General features: G+C 41.4%; 1 protein-coding gene and 1 long non-coding RNA gene across 16 annotated transcripts in view; one reads left to right on the forward strand and one right to left on the reverse strand.

Annotated features, from left to right (window-relative positions):
• Positions 1–361: 361 nt before the first annotated feature.
• Positions 362–13,055, reverse strand: LOC121109726. The gene is made up of 3 exons (XR_005857392.2): positions 12,995–13,055; positions 8,120–8,240; positions 362–5,213 (listed from the first exon to the last, which is right to left on the reverse strand). It is a non-coding gene; the product is annotated as an uncharacterized LOC121109726 (long non-coding RNA).
• The window catches only part of FHOD3 (formin homology 2 domain containing 3), a 370,010-nt gene continuing 361,299 nt past the window's right edge, over positions 12,390–21,100 (forward strand). For all 15 annotated transcript variants that reach the window (XM_040695607.2, XM_015282358.4, XM_040695604.2 and 12 more), the window contains exon 1: positions 12,390–12,593. In XM_040695607.2, the coding sequence (XP_040551541.1) occupies positions 12,429–12,593 (165 nt within the window). In that variant the 5' untranslated portion in view covers positions 12,390–12,428. The remainder of the gene's footprint in view (positions 12,594–21,100) is intronic.

Below are 21,100 nucleotides of genomic sequence, written 5' to 3' on the forward strand. Positions count from 1 at the left end.
AGTCATTATACCTCGCAGACAGTTTGTAACTCCTAGACAAAAGCTAAATACTGCTTTATCCAAAGTTCTTAGATGTGGCCATTGCTTGGATCAGAAACTCCCTTGTTTGGTCTAGAGGCAGACTTGAATGTGGACTGATCCAGTGCACAATCACGCTGCCCAGATTCTGAAATTTCATGAACAACTGACTTCGCCTGTAGTGAATAATTAAATAAATGAGCCTAATGTTCCCCGCCTGTGTTGATTTTGGCTCATTAATTGTGTGTGCGATCCCATGACCTGTACTTCATGCTCCGCATTCACTGCACAGAGCAATCCCCTCCCCAGCACCGCGTTGCTGCTCCCCAGGAATGGGCAGCTTTGTTGCCTGCCACTGAGCAAACACGGCAGTTCTACTGTTGGTAGTTTAACACCCCTTGGCAAGCAGGCTCAGGATTAGGCCTTCTGTTTATAAGACTAGGTTTAAAGCAAGTTTTTCTTCTCTGCTTAATCCAGATTAATAAGAGATTGGAATTTTGTGTCATTCTTCATTAACTATAAAGCCCATTAGGATATATTGCTTGCTGTGTGATTTCACAGATGCTGCAACAATACTGTGATCATCAACCTGGATATAAGGATTTTATAATTAAGTGCAATGGATTCTGAAACTGTTTTAACATGATAAATCTGTTTTATCATTTTAAAATTCAGTTGACACTTTGATTCCCTTTTAAGAATAATCAGTTGCATTCAACCCACAGCATGTAAGGCAAGCATAAGAATTTATTGGCCTAATAAAACATAATTACGTGTGTCAGAATAAAAATTTATATCCATCCATTGATATTACTGTTGTTGTTGCTGCATTGCTCTAAGGTGAACGTTAAAGCTGTTCTTTGCTTTGCTTGAGCTTTGTAACAGGGCAACCCTTACCAGAATTTCACAAACTGATAGTTTTTTTTTTTCCTTTTGGTGTTGAATTTTGGTGTCGTGGAATCTGATTGCAAATTTCTCTTGGGTATGAGGCTGCGACTGTGCTGTAAAAAATGAAAGCAAATCTGTTACCTTTTTAACACCATAGAATCATATTGAAGCTTTTTATTTTCCAGTCATGCCTGAGTTTGGAAGGAATATGACCACATCAAGGAAAGTACTCCAAACTGGATTTGACTAAAACTCAAAAGATGGACTAATCTGAATACCACAGAACTGAACAGTGGATAATGTTGCGGGTACAAATGGCAGTCTCACCACTGAGAAGAAAACAAGCTGTATATCATTAGGGGTTTATCTGTTGTATCCCCTGCCATGATTTTTGTGGGGCTGGTCCTACACAGATTTTAATTCTTGCTGTGGTTTTTGTTACATAGTCAGTTCATGTTATGATGAAGACAGAAAGAAGGGAAAGATGCCTGTGATATCTCAAGGACATTTTCATCAAAGATGCCCAGAGTCAGTCTAGTTCAAAGAGCTAAGAAGGACAGCCAGTGATTCTGCTTACTGAACTGATGAATCCCAACAGTTTCTTATCAGCCATCTGACCTGCTTTCTTCTCTGGCAACACACTAATTCATATAAAATCTGTATATGGTGCAAAGTGTCGTGTTTCATTATCTGGGTAAGTCCCGGGATGGGCAGAGTGCAGCAGCATACAGTGCTGGGGAGGGGGGATGTGGGGGCAGCCTTCACTGCTAATGCAGAGCTGAGAACAAGCAGCTTTGACTTGGCTGAGTCTATCTGCCAAACTAGTGACTTCTGCTGGGAAACAGAACTTTCCCCCTCTTTCTTTAGATCCCAGCTGAGCTTCAATGCTCTGTGTTTCTCTCTAACAGGAAAGCTGTCTTCTCTCCTCCTCTGCCATCTGTGCTCCATCCTTATTCTCACATGTGACTTACTGTAGCTGCAGTCTCATTAACTTTCAATACTTGCAGCCTAACACGACTTAACTGGGGGGCTTGAAAGGAGAGGTAGGGCAAGGTCAAGTTCTGAATCTTGATTAAATGGTTTAGTAGGAGCTGCCCAATCTGTTTGAACATAGAAGCCTTGAGCAAAAATTCCCTTTGCTACTTCTTATCTCAGGAGAGATCTACAGGTTATTTGCCCTGTTCCAACAGTGTTCAGCAGTTAAAGGGGAGAAACCAAACCTGAAAGCTTTCCTACAGATAACACTGAGAAGTACCTCTGTACAGTGAAACAATAGCTAGCAGAGGGCAGCATTCTGATGGAAATGAGATCATTCAGTCAGGGGATGCTCACAATATTAAGAGCATGTAATTTCACAAAATATTTTGTAATGTTTCAATTATGTAGTGTTTCATGATGAGGATAAAATGTCCTCTATCTTCCTAAATTAGAAAGGAGGAAACCGTGTCACACTAAAGTACAGATTTTGATGCCTTCTGACTTAGTTTTAATGATAAGTTTATACTGGTATCCAGAAGTCTAGGATTACCACAAGCTAAAGAAACAGCTCTTTCAGGAAGATTCTTTGGCCTAATTAAAAATACTGTAACGGTATAATAACCACCAGACATTACTTTCCAACATGAAATCTTCCATGCACACGAAGTGCTCAAGTGGGTTTGATTTTGCTATCACTCTTGCTTATTAGATGAGTTTTGGCATCACTGATCCTACAGGCATTGCACCTGCATTTAGTTCAGGGCCTGTGCACTTCACTGGGATAAAAAACATCTTCCATTAAAAAAATGTCTCCAAGTTTGGACCCAGAGTTTATAAAAAGCTTTCTAACAGAGTCTCTAAGAAGGAAGATGTTTGACCTCGTCTGCCCTAGGGAAGAATTGCAGGGAGTTCTTGGAGAAGAGCCTGTTTGCCAGGACCAGCTGGCACTACAGACCCATCTGAGAACACTGTTGGAGAAGTGAAGCCCTTTTCCCTCTCTACCTTCCACAGTACAAGGAGAAAGACAAACAACCTCTCTGCTGGGTTCCTTCACATTTCTGTTTACCATTTAGTGGAAGTCCAAAAAACTAAGCTGAAAGGTAAAACCAAAAGGCAAACTCCTTAGTGGCTGGTGTCAAGTGGCACAAGTCCAGGGATGGAGCCTGCAAGCTCGAACCAGCAGAACAGGTTTCTGTCCTGCTGGAGTACCTGGGGATGCCTTCATGTTTCTTCAAGGAAAGAGGAATGGGAATTTTCTGAGCTGAAAGCAAGAAATGTAAGCTACGGCCTCAGCACATTTTAAATTGGCAAAACAGAAAACACCTCACTGGTCCAATGGCAACAGGATTCTTGTCCCGTTCAGCTCTCAAGAAGTAGATATTAACCAAGAACCCTAATAAGGAATTTTTTGCAAGTCATCAAAAGACAGTGTTCAAAATGGCAACCTGAATCCCAAGAGGGATGTTTAATTATTCCCATAAAGATGGGATGTGCATGAGCTCTCTGTTTGCCTGTGCGTACGAATATGTGTGATCAAATTTACACACACATCGACTTACACAAGTGATGTGAGTTAAGACTCGTCTTTCTGACAAATTATCTGGGAACCTTAAAATATGTTTTGTTTATCTGCTATACATTCGAAAAATCAGTATGCATCTGGTAAACTTTCTTATTAGGTTCTTTATTAGCTTGCCTATTCCAGGAAAACATTATTATTTTACTGTGAAGAGTTAGATGAGATTCCATCTCTGTGTACATTAGGGGCCTGAAAGGCAAGAAATTCATAAATAAAAATAATTGGACGAATAAAGATTGGGATGAAAACTAACTCAGAAAACATTGCAGTGGCTTTATGGAGAAAGTCTACTTTTACAATTCTCTATCCAATTCTCATTATTCCACTCTCAAAAATATAACTCAAAAAGCATATTCAGAAATAGATAAAAAAATACAGTGGACTGTAAAACTTCCATATGAAGAGAGGAAGAATATGTTAGACATATTCATATTACAGCGGAAGTGAATAAAAATGAAGATGATAGAACTACTTAAAACAATGAATGCTGTGAAAAGGAATGTTGTTGAGTAATAATATCTATGTAGCAGCCTTGTAATACATGTTTTCAAGAAAATTGAAAATAGGAATTCCAAATAAAAGGAAATACTTTAAATCTGTATATTTAGCCTGTTGAATTCATTGCTATGAGATGGTCATGAGGTCAGGTATATGCCAGCATTCAAGAAAGGAGAGAGCATTAACAATGAGAAGAATACCTGAACACGGAAATGTATATTAAAGAAGAAAATGTACAGCTAAAGAAGTATGGAGTATACAAAAGCATCTGTTACATAATGATTATCATAAAAATTTTATGTACAAATTACCTTGCAATTTCTTACAGTGAAGTCTCTTGATCTTCACTCTGGGACAGCTAATATGGGTTACTAACCAATATTCTTCTGATTTAACTGTCCTCCCGTATTGTTTATAACCTTGTTTATAACCTTTGCAAAATTAGTAACAAGAAATTTTGCATCGAGGATGTTTATATCAGCATATGACTTTTTACGTTAAGATAAATAATTCTGGATTATCTAAAGTCACTTTACATGTTTATATAAACTGATATGAACACTCCTCCAATTCCTCAAACTACAAATATTTATTCTTGGTCAAAGCTTGAAATACACTTGTTGGATGTGTACACCCTGACTGCGGAAAATGCATTTTAAGTAATCCGTTAATTACCTGCTAACTGACATAAAGTGCAAAAGCCTGACCATGAAGACAAGTTTTAAATCCCGTAGAAGCTCATTTGGTCGACATAATGACTGATAAACTATCAAGTGCATGTCCAAGCCTTCATCCTCTTTTCCCATAAACACTTTTCCCTTGAAGCATGTTTACTTTAACCTTCATATTTTTCTAGATCAATTTGTGTTGAGAAAGCAGATACCTATTATAAAATGGCAGGGTATTTTTTTCTCCCCCAGGGTTTAATTCATGGAAGTCACCAAAACAAAACTCAGCACCATATTACTTTTGAGATATAAAGAGATGTGATACTTAAAAGTACTTATTCAGTAGGCTAGTGTTGATGATAAGATACAAATTAGAGCAAATTTCAGACACTTGGATTTCAAAACAAAGCTTCCCGTTTCCCTCAGGGAAAAGCTATTCTTATTTATATTATAATATAATAAAAAATAGGTATTAACAGTCTTTGAGAAGTTCTCAGTTATATTCACGTGCTAGCAAATGGCTGCCACATTCCTTGCTGTTGGCCGTTGAACATCCTTCTTGCTTATGTCCAGTCTGATGTAAACTGAAATTAAAGAAATACATAAATAAAACCTGGGAAAAACAAAACAAAACAAAACAAAAACCACAAAATGTTTACAGAATTTCTGTAAGCATGTTATTTTATTTCCCCCTCCTTCTTGTGAATCCTTTAGTAACAGAAAGTTTCTGTACATGTGTGTGCAAAACAAGCTTTCTTGGCCTAGAACAAAATTCTTTTAAGGAAAGTTAAAGGAACAGCAACATAGGTTCCACCTGAAAATACAATTTCTTTGTAATGTAAGACTTGGTAGTCACTAAACCACATACACCAATAGATACAGTCATTGACAGAATCTTCCCATTTTCCAAGACAGATTGATTAGCTGAATTTTATGGTAAGATCTTGTACTGGCAAGATACCATCATCTTTGAGAAAATCAATGTGAATTTATATAATAATTGAAAACTGAAAGAATAAGAAGCTTCTTCAAACCATTCTCACAGCTTTTATGTTTTTGGTTGGTTTGTGTTATTGTTGTTTTGTTTGTTTTTGTCTTGTCTTTCATTTTCCTACTTTAGTCTCTCTTAAAATCGACAAGTGAGATAATCTTTGTCCTACTGAAATGTAACTTCCAACTTGCGCTGTTGAGCCAAAAAAATCAATTCTAACATTGCTGTCAGCTGCCTACTGTGCAATGAGGAAATAAGGTTGTGGGGTTTTTTGTTTGTTTGTTTTTGTTTTTGTTTTGGGTCCATGCAGAATTTACCTTACCAAGATAGCCAACTGGTCCACCATAGTCTCCTCTACCTTCTGGAAGTAGGCTTTGTCTCATGTCCTCTCCGACTTCTGTAAACTCCTGTAACCACTCTGGTGTTACACTTCAGCATACAGTGTGCATCACAGAAAGATATGGAAAATGAGGAAAGGCTTGCTCAGTCTATACCTTTCCCTAAATTGAACTTCTCAGTATGGATCAAACTGCTTCTCAACTTAGAAGTCAGATTGTATTACAGTATAAGATAGTATATTTGCAGGAAGCTCGAAGTGAGGAAATGCTTATAGCCAACTCTTTCAGCAATATTCTTGCAGTGTGGAACCAGCCCTTATTCTTGGTTTTATGTGCAATCAATTCAGCGACTGAGATGCAGCAATCTCCACAGACTCCACTCTGCTCCCCAGCAGGTTTTCTTTCCAGGATTTCAGCATCTTAATTCAGTAATCCTTCCATCTAAGCATGATCTGCAGGACCTGATGTCCTTCTGCAACCCTCACAAACTGTTCAAGCTGTACAACCTCATCCTCAACAGCCACTTAAAAGAAAGTAAGTCTTAATTTTTTGAGGAAGGATGATTAAAAATGGACAGAAAATCTATAAAGAATACAGCATAGCGATTAAAGAGGAGGACTTTGATCTGTAATTTGAGTAGATTGTCTGATTTTAATGGCCAACTCCGTAGAACAGTCATCATTCAAAAATTCCATGTGGTTCTGGCCCTGTTGCATCACAAATAGCGAAAGATTCTGCAAGCCTAAATAGGTCTTTGGGGTTGCTTGTTTGCCACCACTGTGTCTCATCTATGTCCTAAAGACACCTTAGCCACCTCTGTGCCCCCATTGAGATCCATTGGCTTGAGAGCTTGAGCAGTTACAATTAATTGGAACTTGCTGAAGCATAGTTGGTCCTTGGTTCGAGGTTAATGAATAAGCAGCAGGAATCATTCGCTTCAGAATTAGAGAAAATGGCTCTGAGCACGAATATATATGTTTATGCAGATGCAGAATAGGTCCTTTTCATAATAAACTTTACAGCTTTGTATGTTATATTTTTTCTTCCTGAGAAGGAAACAGGACTGAGTAGCAGAGAAGGGCAGTTTCTGTAAGCTCTCCTCCCCACTTGCTAATGAATTAAAAGGTGAATTAATCCAATGTTCTGAAAAATCAGGCAAGAGGACCTCATAATTAAGCCCTGTAAATGACTCCACAGTAAACTGTGAATGCAATGCTAAGATCAGTTACGATGACTTTTTCAGAGTCTCACTGCATGTTTCCTTCTTTTCTGCACAGCCTGATGTTATTTGCAGAATATCCATCCAATCTAAGCTGAGGTTGCTGGCAGCTGCACTTTTGACATGAAGTGTTCTTAGAGGTTTCAAGCTCCAGTTGTGGGCAGCCTGGGCTTGGACAGACAGCAGTGGTGGTTACTTTTGACTTAGTCTCCATTTTGTCTGGTAACACTCCATCCATAAAATGAGGGTGAAATTACTTCCTCCCTGCTGCGAAAACATATTGATAAATAGTTGTGAAGCATTCATCTGTTACACTGGAGGGAAGCTCTTGAAGAAATTAGCTTTGTCATCAGAGCAGGATTTAAATGGCATGCAATGGTAAGGCAGGGAAAGGCCTTGAGCACGAAACAGTGAAGGCGAAATAAAATTTCTGTGCCCATGAATTAATACCCCTTGCGTGTGGGCTAGAGGAGGTAAGAGTCCTGTGAGAATGCAGTATTAAATGGCACCATGCTTGTAATGGGCCCATCACGGAAACCTCACTATTTTACCCTTTATCAGTAGCAGTACCTTCCGAAGTTGGCCACCTAAGGGGAAAGCCTTGCACAGAAGACTAGGAATTCTGTGGAAACACTGTCAGAACATCCAGCAGGTTATTTCCCAGGGCAGTATGATCTGCATTAAAATACAGTGGTTGTTTTTCCCCGATTTGTGCAGGATTTTCAGACACCTATGATCTAGTGATTTTGGAATTATATGTCTTGAACTCACCTTCACCGGCAATGTACAGTACTAGACACTATTAGCAGTATAGAGTATTACTTAATTTATCAGTCAGCCACCAAATGAAAATAATTTTCAGTAGCAACCAGCTGAATTTGCATGTGTAATGCAGCAGTTAAATCACCACAGACAATCGTCGGGTCCATTGTGAGTCCTTACCATCAAAACAAAAAGCTTTCTGTGTGGGTGGGCGTCAGTATTCCCTGTGGAAGATGTTCTCTGTGAAACAGTTCTATGGTACCCAATCCATTTTCCATTGCAACCACTAGAAAAACACCTCCTGTGAAAAAAGAAAAGCTTATATTAGAATTGTATCCCTGTGCTACCCCTCCTCGGTTTTCCCATCTGCCATCTGCAGGCAAAATTTAATGATAACAAAGTGCTTTGAGATCCTTGGATGAAGGATGCTGAAATCTACAGTATTATTCTTGGTCTCAGGACAGACTGGATTTCACTCACACTCCATATTTTGAAAAGTGTGCTGTATTATTTGCCTGTCCGTGTTAACAATGACAATAAATCACTATCCACACTTCGCTGAGAGTACTAAGTTTTATTTACAGATTACAGTGTGGATAAGGCAGAAATACTGTTCCCATCACTACAGTAAGGGATCTGTCAGCACTTTCATTACCATACTTTAATTCCAGTGGTTTACAAGCCCAGTTTGATTACCGTTAGCAAATAGACTGCTATTTTTCAGCTTTATTAATGTTAAGAGAATAAATCATGGAAGCTAAAATTGCTTTTGTTCTCCCATAACTAAAATTGGCTTGAATTTGAAAAATGAAAATTGGAGAGCAGTTCCACTTGCCTGACTGAAAGAGATAGGGAAGTTAAAGAGGGGGCTGTTTCATATGTTCACAATGCGATGTCAAGATTGTGCATCCTAGATCTGTATCAAGACGACGATGTACCAGAAAAGCTAATATTCTCGTGAAGCTGCTCCAATTGTTCAGATACCTATTGTATTTTTTTAAAAAAGCTGCTTAAATACATATTTACATTGACTCTGGGTGGTCCTTGAGTGAAAGAATATGCTTTTGATAACTTTCCATCAAATATATATTTTTTATTTTTTAATAAAAAAGAGGAAATTAAAGACAAAAATCTGTGTTATTTTAGCATTTGGGTTTCAACAGCAAAGAAATTCAAATTTAAGCTTGACACGCTCATTCAACAAAGTATTTTTAAGAAATGCTGATAATAAGATGAGTTAAGAAGAATAAAACACCCCTAGCTGAAAACTTCTAAGTGATGCTTCACTCCTAAAAAATGTGTGTGCATGAAGGATTCCCTCCTGAATCCGCTTTTGTTCTAAGAACTTGGGAGCTTAGATTTGTGAACTTTATTTGATCATGCACAGGCTTTGTTTTTCAGTAAGCGCTTGTGACATGGACTGAGGGACCCCAAGGCCAGCCAGGGTCCCCAAGGCCTTGCCTTTGGTGTTTGCCTCTTCCATGATGCCTTCGAAGGTGTACAGGATGCAGCCTGGAATTTGCTGAGGCCTCTCTGGAGCTGCTGAACTCCCTGACTAGTTTAGTTCAGCGTGACCAAGAAAAACCACCTTGCCCTCTGAGAAGGCCTTATCTTCTCTGAAGAGAAATGGGGTGAGACAACCACATACACTGTTCTTGTCATGTCCCTAATTGTCTTCCCAGATGCAGCATCTGTCTTGCCTCATGCTGCATGCCTCTGACAGACAACATTTAGCTGTTTGGTTGCATTTTACTACATGCTAAGTTCCTTTAAAAGCCACTTATTCTCATTCAAAAGGCTGCAGTAGAACAGCAGAACTTAAACAGTGCATCTCTCTTGCTATAAGCACATACACACACTGACCTTGTAAGGTTACTCTTGTTTAATCAGCAGATCTGTTTCCTCTGTATTAATTCAAATTCTAATAAAACTCAACTTCTGATATTCAAAGACATCTAGAGTTTTGGGGATGTTTACTATAAGGAAAAAGCACAGATGGATGCACCTCAAAGCCCTGGCCAATTCAAGCTCCTTCCATTTTTGCAACCTCTGCTTTCTTTCCAACAGTCTACTCATAGGAAGAACCCACACCAGCTACCTCATTTTTGGACTTTCAATTGAACATCATGATATACGATGTCTAATTCTTCCCAATGGGATTTACTTTTTGTGGCTAGCTAGTTCTGCTGTCGAGCCATCTGACCTCCACTGACTACAAGGATTGTACTCATCCCTTTTTTTTTTTTTTTTTTCATTTTCTGGTATTGGAGGAAAGAGAGCTGATGCTGACACATGGATGCTGTACAAAATCTCGGCTTCTGTGATTTATTTAAAAGTGCCCTCTGAGTGCAAATGCCTCTCTAATGAGATAATATAGTAAAAGTCAGGATTAATCCAATGAATGACAATCTTACGCCGCCTAATACTGATCACAGATTAGCAGCAGATGTATATTTGTTTTATGATAATGGAAATTTAATATAAATGGCACATTATTGAATTATGACTAACAAACAGAAAAAAAAAGTATCCTGTCTAATCTTGACTTTACACTGTGACAGAAATATACAGCATAAATAAGCAGACATACGGAGAGTAATACTGTTTTTTTCCTAGGATCTAAATACACAGTACTAAAGCAGACACAAGAAATAATTTTCTTAAAATCTGAATTTTAAATTGTTTGGATGCAAAACTTAAAATAAAGACTTTCCCAACGTAACTTTTGGTGGTTCATGAGAATCACAACAGAGATGAGAAATGGGGCGAGAGAACCCATATGCCCTTTTCTTGTCCAAGCTGAGGCAGAAGGAAAAAAAAAAAAGGTGGATAAAACATTGGCTGTGAAAAACCTGAAACAGCAAAATAGTTTCTGAGTTTTAAAATCCTTGCTGATTTCAGTAATCTTTGTGCTAGATGTTCTTTCCTGAAAATATGTGTAATTGTAGGCAAAACCATGACTAGTAATTCCTGAGAATATCAAGGCCAGTAGGACAGATAGTTTGTGGACAGAAATCCCCTTTTGTCCCAGAGCTGGCAAATATTCCCTACTCAGTAATCAATTTGGGCAGGAAACAGTTGCTTCATCTAATTGCTATGATCTAGAAGTCATGCTTTCTTGCTTAAGACACTTCATTCTGCAACAAATTCCCCCATTTCTCACAGCATTGCCACTCCTGTCCTGCTGCCCTCTCACAAAGAATAACAAGGCAGAGGGTGGGGAATAACAGCCATAAAACTCGGTGCATCTGGACTGTTGACAGAGATGGGTCTATGCTCAGTACGTGGAAACACAGCCAGTCCCACAGGCAGGGCTGTGGATTTGACCATAGTACAGGCTGAAGAAGATGGCAATTCAGTGTGCAGAGCTGTGCTCTGGGTGCTGCATCTGCGACTGAAAGAAAGGAACAAGCCAGAATTAAGGAAAGTGAGATACCATGCAAGATTGAGGCTACCCAGGGAGGTGATGGAGTCACTCTCCCCAAGGGTGTTCCAAGAAATGTGTAGATGTGACACTGAAGGACATGGCCAGTGGGCATGGTGGGGACAGGCTGACATTTGGACTAGATGATCTTAGAGGTCGTTTCCAACCTTTATGATTCTATGATACTTCTTGAATTGCTCTTCATGGGTGTGGGGGATACAGCCTGGGCTGTGGGTTGGCTGATAAGACAAATAAGCCTCAGATATATATACAACCCCAATACCCAGAAGGAATTCTGTAAGAACACAGAGACATCCACCCAGCACAGTTGGTCCAATACCATGTTTCAGGCTAGTTCCCATCCCTCAGTTTTGAGCAGGAATTATTTAACTTCAGTTATCTCCCTTTAGAACCACAGAAACACCACACGAGGGATTTAGGCGATCGAGTGGTGCAGAGCTGAGACACACTCCAACCACGGGGGTCGGTGTGCACCTCGATGCTATCCCTCACGGCGGGGCCGCCCGGAGACCGTTATGACTTCTGAGGCGGCCTCACTTTCCCTGCCCCTCGGCCCGGGCGGGCTGCTGGGGAGGAGGACGCCGGAGCGGCGCCGCCGCCGATGACCGCGAGGGGGCGCCCGCCGCCGTCTCTGCTAGGCTGCCCGTGCCGGCCGGGGCCGCGGCAGTCTCGCTGCCCGCTCGGCGTGCTGCTGCCGGGCATGGGGGAGCTGCTGCCGCTCTGCCCGCGCCCCTCGGCTCCGGCGCCGCCTCCTCCTCCTTCTCCTCCTCCTCCTCCTCCTCCTCAGTCGGCCTGAAGCGCTCCCGCACTCCGGATCCCGGCGGGGAAGGGGCCATGGGCCGCCTCCCCGGGGCGCGGCGGCTGTGAGACGGCCGGCGGAGCGCGGCGTGCCGCAAGGCGGGGAGCCGGGGGCTGCGAGCCGCGGCCGGGCGGCAGGCGGGCACGTAGCGCCGCGCCGCGCTGCGCTGCCGAGGGGGCGCCCGCGGCCCCCTGCGCTGCCCACTCGCCCCCGGCGCTGCCGCTTCGCCGGTGCATGGATGCGCCATGGCCACGCTGGTGTGCCGGGTGCAGTTCCTGGATGACACCGACCCCTTCAACAGCACCAACTTCCCCGAGCCCACCCGGCCGCCGCTGTACACCTTCCGCGAGGACATCCCGCTCGGCACGCAGCTGGCCGGCGTGCACCGCCTGCTCCGCGCCCCGCAGAAGGTACGGCGGGATTCGGGCGGGAGGTTCGGGGGTAGGAGGCGGTCGGAGCCTCGGGGACGGGACGGGAGCGATGCGGGGCCACCCCCGGCCGCGCTCCCCGGGCACCCCCAGGGCGTTCACTGCAGCCGCGGCCGGGTGAGGGAGCCGGGAGGCATCCAAAAATCCCACCGCGACCCCCTCGGCCCCCCGTTAGGTATCAGCATTGCCCCATCCGAGTGCCTCGGGGCTTAGGGACAGCTGAGCTGCGGGAGGGATCCGAGCTGGGTTTGGCAGGGCTGTATGAGGCAGACGGTTACAGCAAGGGCTTGGGTAAAAATAGCAGCCTGTCTGCTGCCCTTGAAACAATTGATACAGCTCAGGAGCTGCGGCGTGTCACCGGCACAGCCCTTGTCACATCTTACCTGCCTCTGCTGCGTGCTTCTCCTCGGCGTGTGCTGGCACCCGCATGCTGCCCTTGAAGCCGGGCAGCCAGGCACGGTACTTGAATTTTCAGATTTCAAAGCGGTTCCATTGACTGACATAATAATAACGGCCTTTCACTATTATCTTACAGTTCTGCAGGGCAGACTGAAGAAAAAAAGTAAAAATGTTCTTTTTTTTTTAATTATTTTTTTTTTCACAGAAGAAAGCAAGGCAAAAGTTGTAAAACTTTTATTTACTCTCTGATGAAGTGGGAGGAAAATACTCTCTTAACATCACTTGTTGCATTATATCTTGCTCTGGGGAGCTTGCAGGGAGATGACAAAGGGCTGTGTGTGCTCTCAGATTTAAGGATATCCAAAGCCCAATAAAAGTATTTCAGAGAAAAGCTCTTGGAGCAGACAGAAGTTTTGCATTTGTAGAACAGTTTCTTGCATAATAGTTGCCAAGGATACAGCATCCAGAGAGCAGAGCTCTGCCTTGCGCACAAAAAACGTTGGGAGTTCTTGGTGCACTGGGTCAATTCTGTTTTCATGTGCTCAGTGCTCCCTCATTCAGAGACTGGTCCCATTGTTTCCAGGGGAGGCTTTTTTTGGAGTCAGAGCTAATTAAAAGGACAGGGCAGATTCTGACACCTCGTAAAGTAAATAAAAAGATCATTTTTTAATCTGGATTTACAGTTAAAGCAACCTCATTTTCAAGAGTATTCCACTGTGTTGTGTTTTGCTATTACTTCCCTTTCAAGGCTGTCTGTGCATTTTTTTATAACACTTTTCTAAAAATCTCCAAGGATTCCGTGTCTGAGGGGCCACCCCAAATCCACGATCACTTCTATGTGCTTAACTCCTGCTCTGCATTTCAGTGCACTGAAATGTGTTTCTGGAGCTTATTTGATGTTTGAAAGCTGGATTTCCAGGCTTAGGATGAAAGATGGCAGAAGTCTCTCGAGGTGCTATTGAATGATAGCCGCTCAGCTAATGGCAGTGACTTGTTAATCTGGGGCTCTGACTATTGCAAACATTTGTTTCTGCTGTTCTAACTGTGTGTGTAGGCTCATGGGAATCTGCTTACATGGTTAAAGTTACCTTTGCGTTTGCAAAATCAAGGCCTATTTATTTCTGGTGTGCCTTAATTATTATGTCTCTCAGCATTCCCTTAGCTTTTACTAGGGGAAAAAATATAGTTGATTAAACTTGTTTATGTTTACTGAACACATGTAAAGCTTAGTTCTTTGTGTGCACTTGCTGTTAGTACAGCCTTTCTGTGTTTGTCATTAGATCTTCTTGCGTGTTGGTGTGGTTTTGTGAGCCAACTGATTTCTGTCACTTTTTAAGTTCCCACTTTTTTTTTTTTCATGATGGTGAGGACATTTTTTTTTTTCCATGGCTTTTGCTCCAGGCTATATTCACTGGGTCTCTAGGAGGTCACCACGTGAGTTGACCGAGCAGGGCTCTTCCACTTTTGTCCTCAAATTTGTCCTGATCTCTGTGATCTCAGAGGAATGCATCTGTCAAAGCAGAGTGCAGCTTAAAATTCAGTTGTCAGTTCAATCTGACATATTTGAGGTTTGACTGATTAATTAATTACTTTGAAAATTAGTGAGCTAATGGCTAAACAGACCGTTTAATATCTTGAGTAGTGCAAAAAATCTTGGAACAAACTTAGCAGTTTATAGCTGAAATATGTAGTGACACCAATGTCTAAATCAGTCCCGAACTCTTCTAAATGGATGGTGTGTTTGTCACTGAGTTCTGCAGGAAAATGATCTATGTTCTTTTTTCCTTTAATCTGCTTTTAAGTTATTGGCTTTTGACTTAGATGAATATTCACGTATTCCTTGGAAGCATGGTGCCACCTGGTGCCTTTGGACCACCAGCTGGTTTGTATAGCGCTGCGGAGTCGTATGCACATAAAGAGTTAAGACTTGTGATTACTGTAGAAGTTTTGTAGAGTAACTTGTGTATTGCAAGTCGCTGTAAGTTGTATACTGTAATACGTTACCAATAAACCCCCTTAAAATTTAAATGAAAAATTAGTCGGGCTGTCATAGAATTATGCTATCAGCTTTTTGTAATGAACAAATGTCAGAGTTTGGCTCCAAGTGGCAATTCAATTCTTTGGAAATAAAACCAATGAAATCAAGAAGAATTTTCATTTTTAGCTTACACTTATGTTTGGAAGCAAGTCTCCATCTGTAAAGTGTCTTCTGAATGGCAATGTCTTTAGATTCTTGTGGAGGAGTGCACTGAAGTTAGATGACTGAGGTTCATGAATGCTGGCTGGCATGGGATTTACAACCCTGAATGCTTTAAGTAAGTGGATGAGGTGAAAAATCCCAACTGCCTGATAGGGAAGGCTAAAAAGAGAAGGGTCTGCAATCCTGTTCCCCTGTAGGGGGAAGAAACCTCCTCCTTCTCTCTTTTTCCTTCTTCTCTCTGTGCACGGCTTTCCCAACAGCCATCCCTTTGGATGAAGCAGCTCACCCTGCACTGTATTGCATTTGGTTCTGCCTAGTGTGCCTGGGGCAGATGTGCCAAATCCAATTCCATGGGGCACTGTGGTCAGCATTGCTCACCAGGAGCACATGGTGGCTTAAGATGCCTTGATGCTGGTTTGACTGAGATGGTGACATGTGTAGATGCAATTAAGTACCACAAATTCTATCATAGCGTTTCTAGTCTTGTCTGCAAAATCTTGTTGAGATTACATTACAGAGTTTTTGTGGGTTGCTTTTATTGGTTCGAGTGCTCAAGGTGTTATTTCAGATTTGGCTTCTAAACGCATTGGTTTGGGATATTTTTGGTCTATCTTTCTCATTGTCCATGGTATTAATGAGAACTGGATCTAGTGAATTCAGATCAGAATGAGATCTGGACTGTGAATTCAGATGGCCCTTTTGCCCATTTCTGTGAACCTTGGGAAAATTCAGGACTGGTTCTAAATTTGTGGCTTGGGCCCTATGCCAATAATGCTCTTTGAATCTAATTTGGTACTTTGGGTTTGTTGGTTTTGAATTGCTTTGAGTTACTTGATACTTCTGACTTGCTGACACAGGGTCATTCAGGAGAGTGGATATATATACATGGCCAAAGTCAAGTGGTATGCTTTTTTTTTTTTTTTTTTTTTTTTTTAGAGATCTTATTCATATAATTACAGCATGCTGAGTATGTTACCATATTCCATTCTCACATTCCACTGTACTTTTTAGTGTTAGGGCAGCTGTGTAAGAACTGTATGTTCATAATAATATAAGAAATCACACTGTTTAATTTATGAAAAAATGTAATTCATATACTTTGTCTGATGAGGGAAGACAAAAAAAAATTCATTGTATATATGGTGTACTGGTTGCCCAGGTGGAAAGTGTACAGTGTTATAAGAATACTTATTTCCACCTCTTGTTCTCTCTGAAAAGAACGAAGGCAGCTTCTCCAAGAACTTGTAAGTGGAACAGCATCATTCAAAAAGTAGTGCTATAAGCAAATCAATGCAATTGGCAGTAGAAGAAGGATTGTGGAGTTTCATTCATAACGAAGAAGGAATTTAACCCTTGATTAAAAGCCACGGCTGACTCATGGTGTGGTGTGATGCAAACTGACAGCAGGGACTGTTCCACAGGGATGTGTCCTGGAATGAGGCTCAACTTTGGCACAGAACTCAGTGCAAGAGGATACAATCCTGCCAGCAACTTCAGGTTTTCTTACAGCAGAAGTCCTGTCAGCTGTCTCAGTAGCATTAAGAAAAGACTAGGTGCATAGAGGCTATTTAGAAAGAGAAAAAGGATGGTTTAGATCTTGATCCTGGCGAGCAGTGCAGTCATTCTCTGAAGGAAGCATTTTGGGTTTGGCTCTGTTATGCTTCTCCCTGGACCTGAAGAGTAGAAGACAAAGTCTTTACCTGTTTGTATCTTGGAAAATCGTAGAATCATCGAATGGCCTAAGTTGGAAGGGAAAGATGAAAGATCAACTAGTTCCAATCCTCCTGCTATGGGCAGGGCTGCCACTCACCAGATTAGGCTGCCAGGGCGCTATCCAACCTGGCTTTGAATGTCTCCAGGGATGGAGCATCCACAGCTTCTCTGGGCAGCCTGTGCCAGGGCCTCACCACCTTCCGAGTAAAGAACTTCTTCATAAAATCTAACCCGATTTTCACTTCTTTTAGTTTAAAGCCTTGTCTTATCACTATTGGATTGTAAAAAGTGTGTAAAAGGTTGGTCTCTCTCCTGCTTATGAGCTCCCTCCAAGTGCTGGAAGGCCACGGTGGGATCTCTCCAGAGCTTTCTCTTCTCCGAGGTAAACAGGCCCAGCTCCCCCAACCTTTCTTTGTAGGAGAAGTGTTCCAGCCCTCATCTTTGTGCCCTCCTTTGGACCCAAAATAAATGCACAAAGGAAACTGGCCAATATCTTCTTCAAATATCGCTGTTGAGGATTGGAATGGGGTAGCTGAGGAATATATCAGTCAAGGGCTGTTGAGATGACCAGGTCTTTCAAATTCTTTCTGAGGCTGGTGAACATCAGCCCTTTCTCATCTTTTTTGAGAAGAGAGTTTAACAGAGCAGTTATTTCCGACAGGTTTAAAAGTTTTCCAGATCCAAGAGTTTCTAGAGTCTACGAAACCTTGTACTTCAAGAGATTGACCGCAGAGTGGTTTACCAAGGAAAACATGGTAAGATCAGGCTCTGTTTTTGACTTGAGAGCATGAGCTGTATCAGAGTCCTGTGTGGAGCATGATACTATGGGAGAGCATAAATATTTTTGGAAGCACAACTGTGAAAAGCTGCCCAGCTTCTGGCAGCTTGTTGTTTTCAGCAGTATTGGCCTTCAAAGAAGCTAATATCCTGATACAGCAGGGACAAATTAACTGTAAAATGCTGGACATAGTTTAACATATGAGGTCTTTGAAACCCTTGCAAAGTTCTTTTGATGAGTGATAGTTTTAACAAGTTATAGTTCAGTTTAGTTTAGTTGTTTGATTTAGTCTTGGGAAATGTATTGCAAAAGCAGTGGAGCAGAACCATCTCAAAGCTGTAGGGACTGAACTGGACAGTTCTCTTTTAAGTCACTTAGCTTAGCTGCTAATGGCTCAAGAGTTTTTGTAGAGTTTTAAGAATGATTGGAGAGAGCGTGGTGTCAACTTTGTAGATGTGACAGTGCTGTTAGATTTTGAAATTGGTTCAGTCACATTCTGTGTATGGAAAATCATATCATCGTAGGATATTTGTAATCAAAGGAAGGAATTGTTAGACCTTGCTTCTGTAATTCCTCAGGTCTTGTACTTGCAGTTACAGATTTCAAAGTTTTCTTCCAAGTTTAACTTAGATACGTCCTTTCTTCAAAATTCTTCTGAAAGAGCTCTATGAAGATTGCTGACAGCTTCAGTTAACAAGAGACTAAGAAGGCTTCAGTCCGTATCTGTGTTGGTGAAGGAATGATCAAAGAAAGATGTGAAGTTGGTGTGCGGCAGTCTACTCTTCGTATTTTGCTGTCCCATATAAGAACAAGACTTCTAAAAACTTTTTGGAGCTGTTTTCTCTTTACTGTGCTTGCACAGCTCTATCCTATCTTGTAAGTAATTAGGGTCTTTTTTTTTTCTATCTGGTCTGGCTTGCTTGGCTGTGCTCCTGTATACATTGCCCCAGTGTAAGGCAAACATGTGTTAAGTCACCCTTCCATCACATTCTCACCTATGACGGTTCTCTGAGCTTTACAGTTCACCTTCTTGGCTGTTGAAGCACCTGCACCTCCCTGCAGCATCTGTTTAAAAGAGCCACAGAGCGAAGAGAAGGTTGTACTTATTTAAAACTTCTAAGTAATGCAGTCATTCTGCCTAGAATTTAATGAGCACAGGTTAGGACCTCTGCTGTTTCAAAAAATGTGTTTTTCAGTGAGCCAAAGTGGTCTGAACTGGCACTATACACTTCTTTGTACCTATGTACTGGGATGTTACTTCATTACTGGCTCAGAGGGAAGAGTGCCAGCCTCTATGCCTCTGTCATCACTTTCCACACCACCTGGATTGCATTATATTAATATTAACTTTATATTGTATTACAGTTATTAAGAAGACAGCAAGGAATGTTGTTACATATTTTTAGCAGAGGAACAAGTTGGGACAAAAGTAGCAGTGAGTTCTCTGGTAGGCCCAGCTACCTAGAAACATCTGCAACCATCTGGCATGTGAAATTACTGAAGGAAAGGTGAGTGAGACTTAAAAGTTCACTTTCCACATGTCATCAGCTTAACACACACACACACACAATGCATTGCAGTTTACAATTCCAAACACTTAAAAAAAAAATAATTCTTTAATTCCAAGCATTTTAAGAATGCTTAAAAAAAAAAAAACATAAAACCTTAGACTTTTTCCTTTTCTTTTGACTTCAGCACTCATACTATTAAACTGTGAGTCCCTTCTATGAGTAAAATATTTATGTGAATTACAAAGTCCTGAAAAACTCATAATTTTCATGGATGCCCAGTCACTATTGTTAAACCAAGGCAAAGCATTATGGTTAATCTCTTAGTAATATCAGCTGTGATTTTATGGCTCAGTAGGCTCTATATTAAAGAGTGAGGTGACTGAAAAAAGTAGCTTACTCTCCTTTAGTCATAGTTCTAGAGGGTTTTTAAGACAAAGTACATATACTTGGAAAAACTGGACCCAGGGTTGCGGGGATCACTAATAGTTAAACTCTTGATATTGTAAAGGTGAGAAAAAAGTGTCATAAATAACTTGTAATACACCACTGTAGTGTGTTGATGGTGCTTATCTAGCTGTAGGGCAGATGTAAGTGGGACTTTTCTAGGATTCAGAAAAATAAAAAATATGGTATTTTATCTAACCACTATTTATTACTGTATTGCAGCAGCTGCCCCTGGAGTGTGGCTCCACAAAGAGGGTAGAGTTTTGCTTTTTTTTTTTTTTTTTTTTTTTCCTTCTCTTCATCGCTAGCATTGTGAAAGAGTTTTGCTTGCAAAGAGTTGTTCTCTGCTCTATTTATGGGAAGTGGTAAAGCCTCTGGTGGTGTAGACTCCCCCAGGTTTGCCAGAGAGAGAATTAAGGATGCCTGTTGCACTTTATTTCTTGCACCTGAGTAGTGCAGCAATCCTGAAGGGCCTGGGCAATTAGAGGCAGTGAGCACCTAGAGAAGTAAGAGTGATCAGCAGTATGGAAAATAAACAAACAGACGAAAGAAGTGATTGTATTTAGTCTGTAGAGGAAAAAAAAGGGACAGTTCTGAAGTTGAGGTTCATTTTTGCGGTTAAGTTTCACAGGTAGTTAGGATCTTTGTGGTTAACTGCTTTCTGTCAAAAAAGTAAGTGAATTTGTGGGATACTCTTTCATGGCTTTTTTTGAACCTGGACCCTTTTATTGGAACGGTGAAAGGACTGAGAAGCCTTGTGGTAGTTGGTGCTAAGGAAAGGAGGTGATCTGTGTCTGGTTGCAAGAATGATGGTTTGAAGGCCACCACCTTTGCTACTACCTTCAGTCTTTAAAGACTTTCTATCATGAGGCAGTCTTCAAACTTCTTCCTTTAGGGCTCTTTACAGGTGTAGTGGAAATGCTAAGTCAGGGCTTGAAACATTGATTGAGCACCTGGTAGGAAGGCAGGGCCAACCCAGAGGAGCTCAGGTTCATGCAGTGCACCTGTGTAACTGGAAGGGGTGGAGCCAGGATCCATCCCTTCCAAGACCTCATTTAAGGGTTGACAGTGGAGGCAAGGGTATCTCACTGGAGATCCTTGTGTACCTGAGGCCTTCCAAAGGTAAGCAGCTTCTTTATTTTTGTGCCTGTGACTGTTGTATTTGAGCAAGTCCTTACTTGCTGCAGGCTAGGACTTTGCTGCTGTGCTTTCCATTGCGTTACTGTAAGAAATTAATAGGAATGTAAACTAAATGCTTTTCACAAACAGATAAAGCAGTCATGTCTGAAGAAGAGGTGCTGATAGGTCAAATAACACTATTTGTGCTTTTCTTTCTCTGCATGTGATTTGTTCTCATGTCAGTTGAGTCAAACTTCTCTTATAAATGCAGAATGCTTTTCAGTGACCACAAATGAGACATTCTGGTTTAATTTGTAGTAGAAAA

The sequence above is a fragment of the Gallus gallus genome, chromosome 2, assembly GCF_016699485.2.
Source record: "Gallus gallus isolate bGalGal1 chromosome 2, bGalGal1.mat.broiler.GRCg7b, whole genome shotgun sequence".
Taxonomy (NCBI): domain Eukaryota; kingdom Metazoa; phylum Chordata; class Aves; order Galliformes; family Phasianidae; genus Gallus; species Gallus gallus.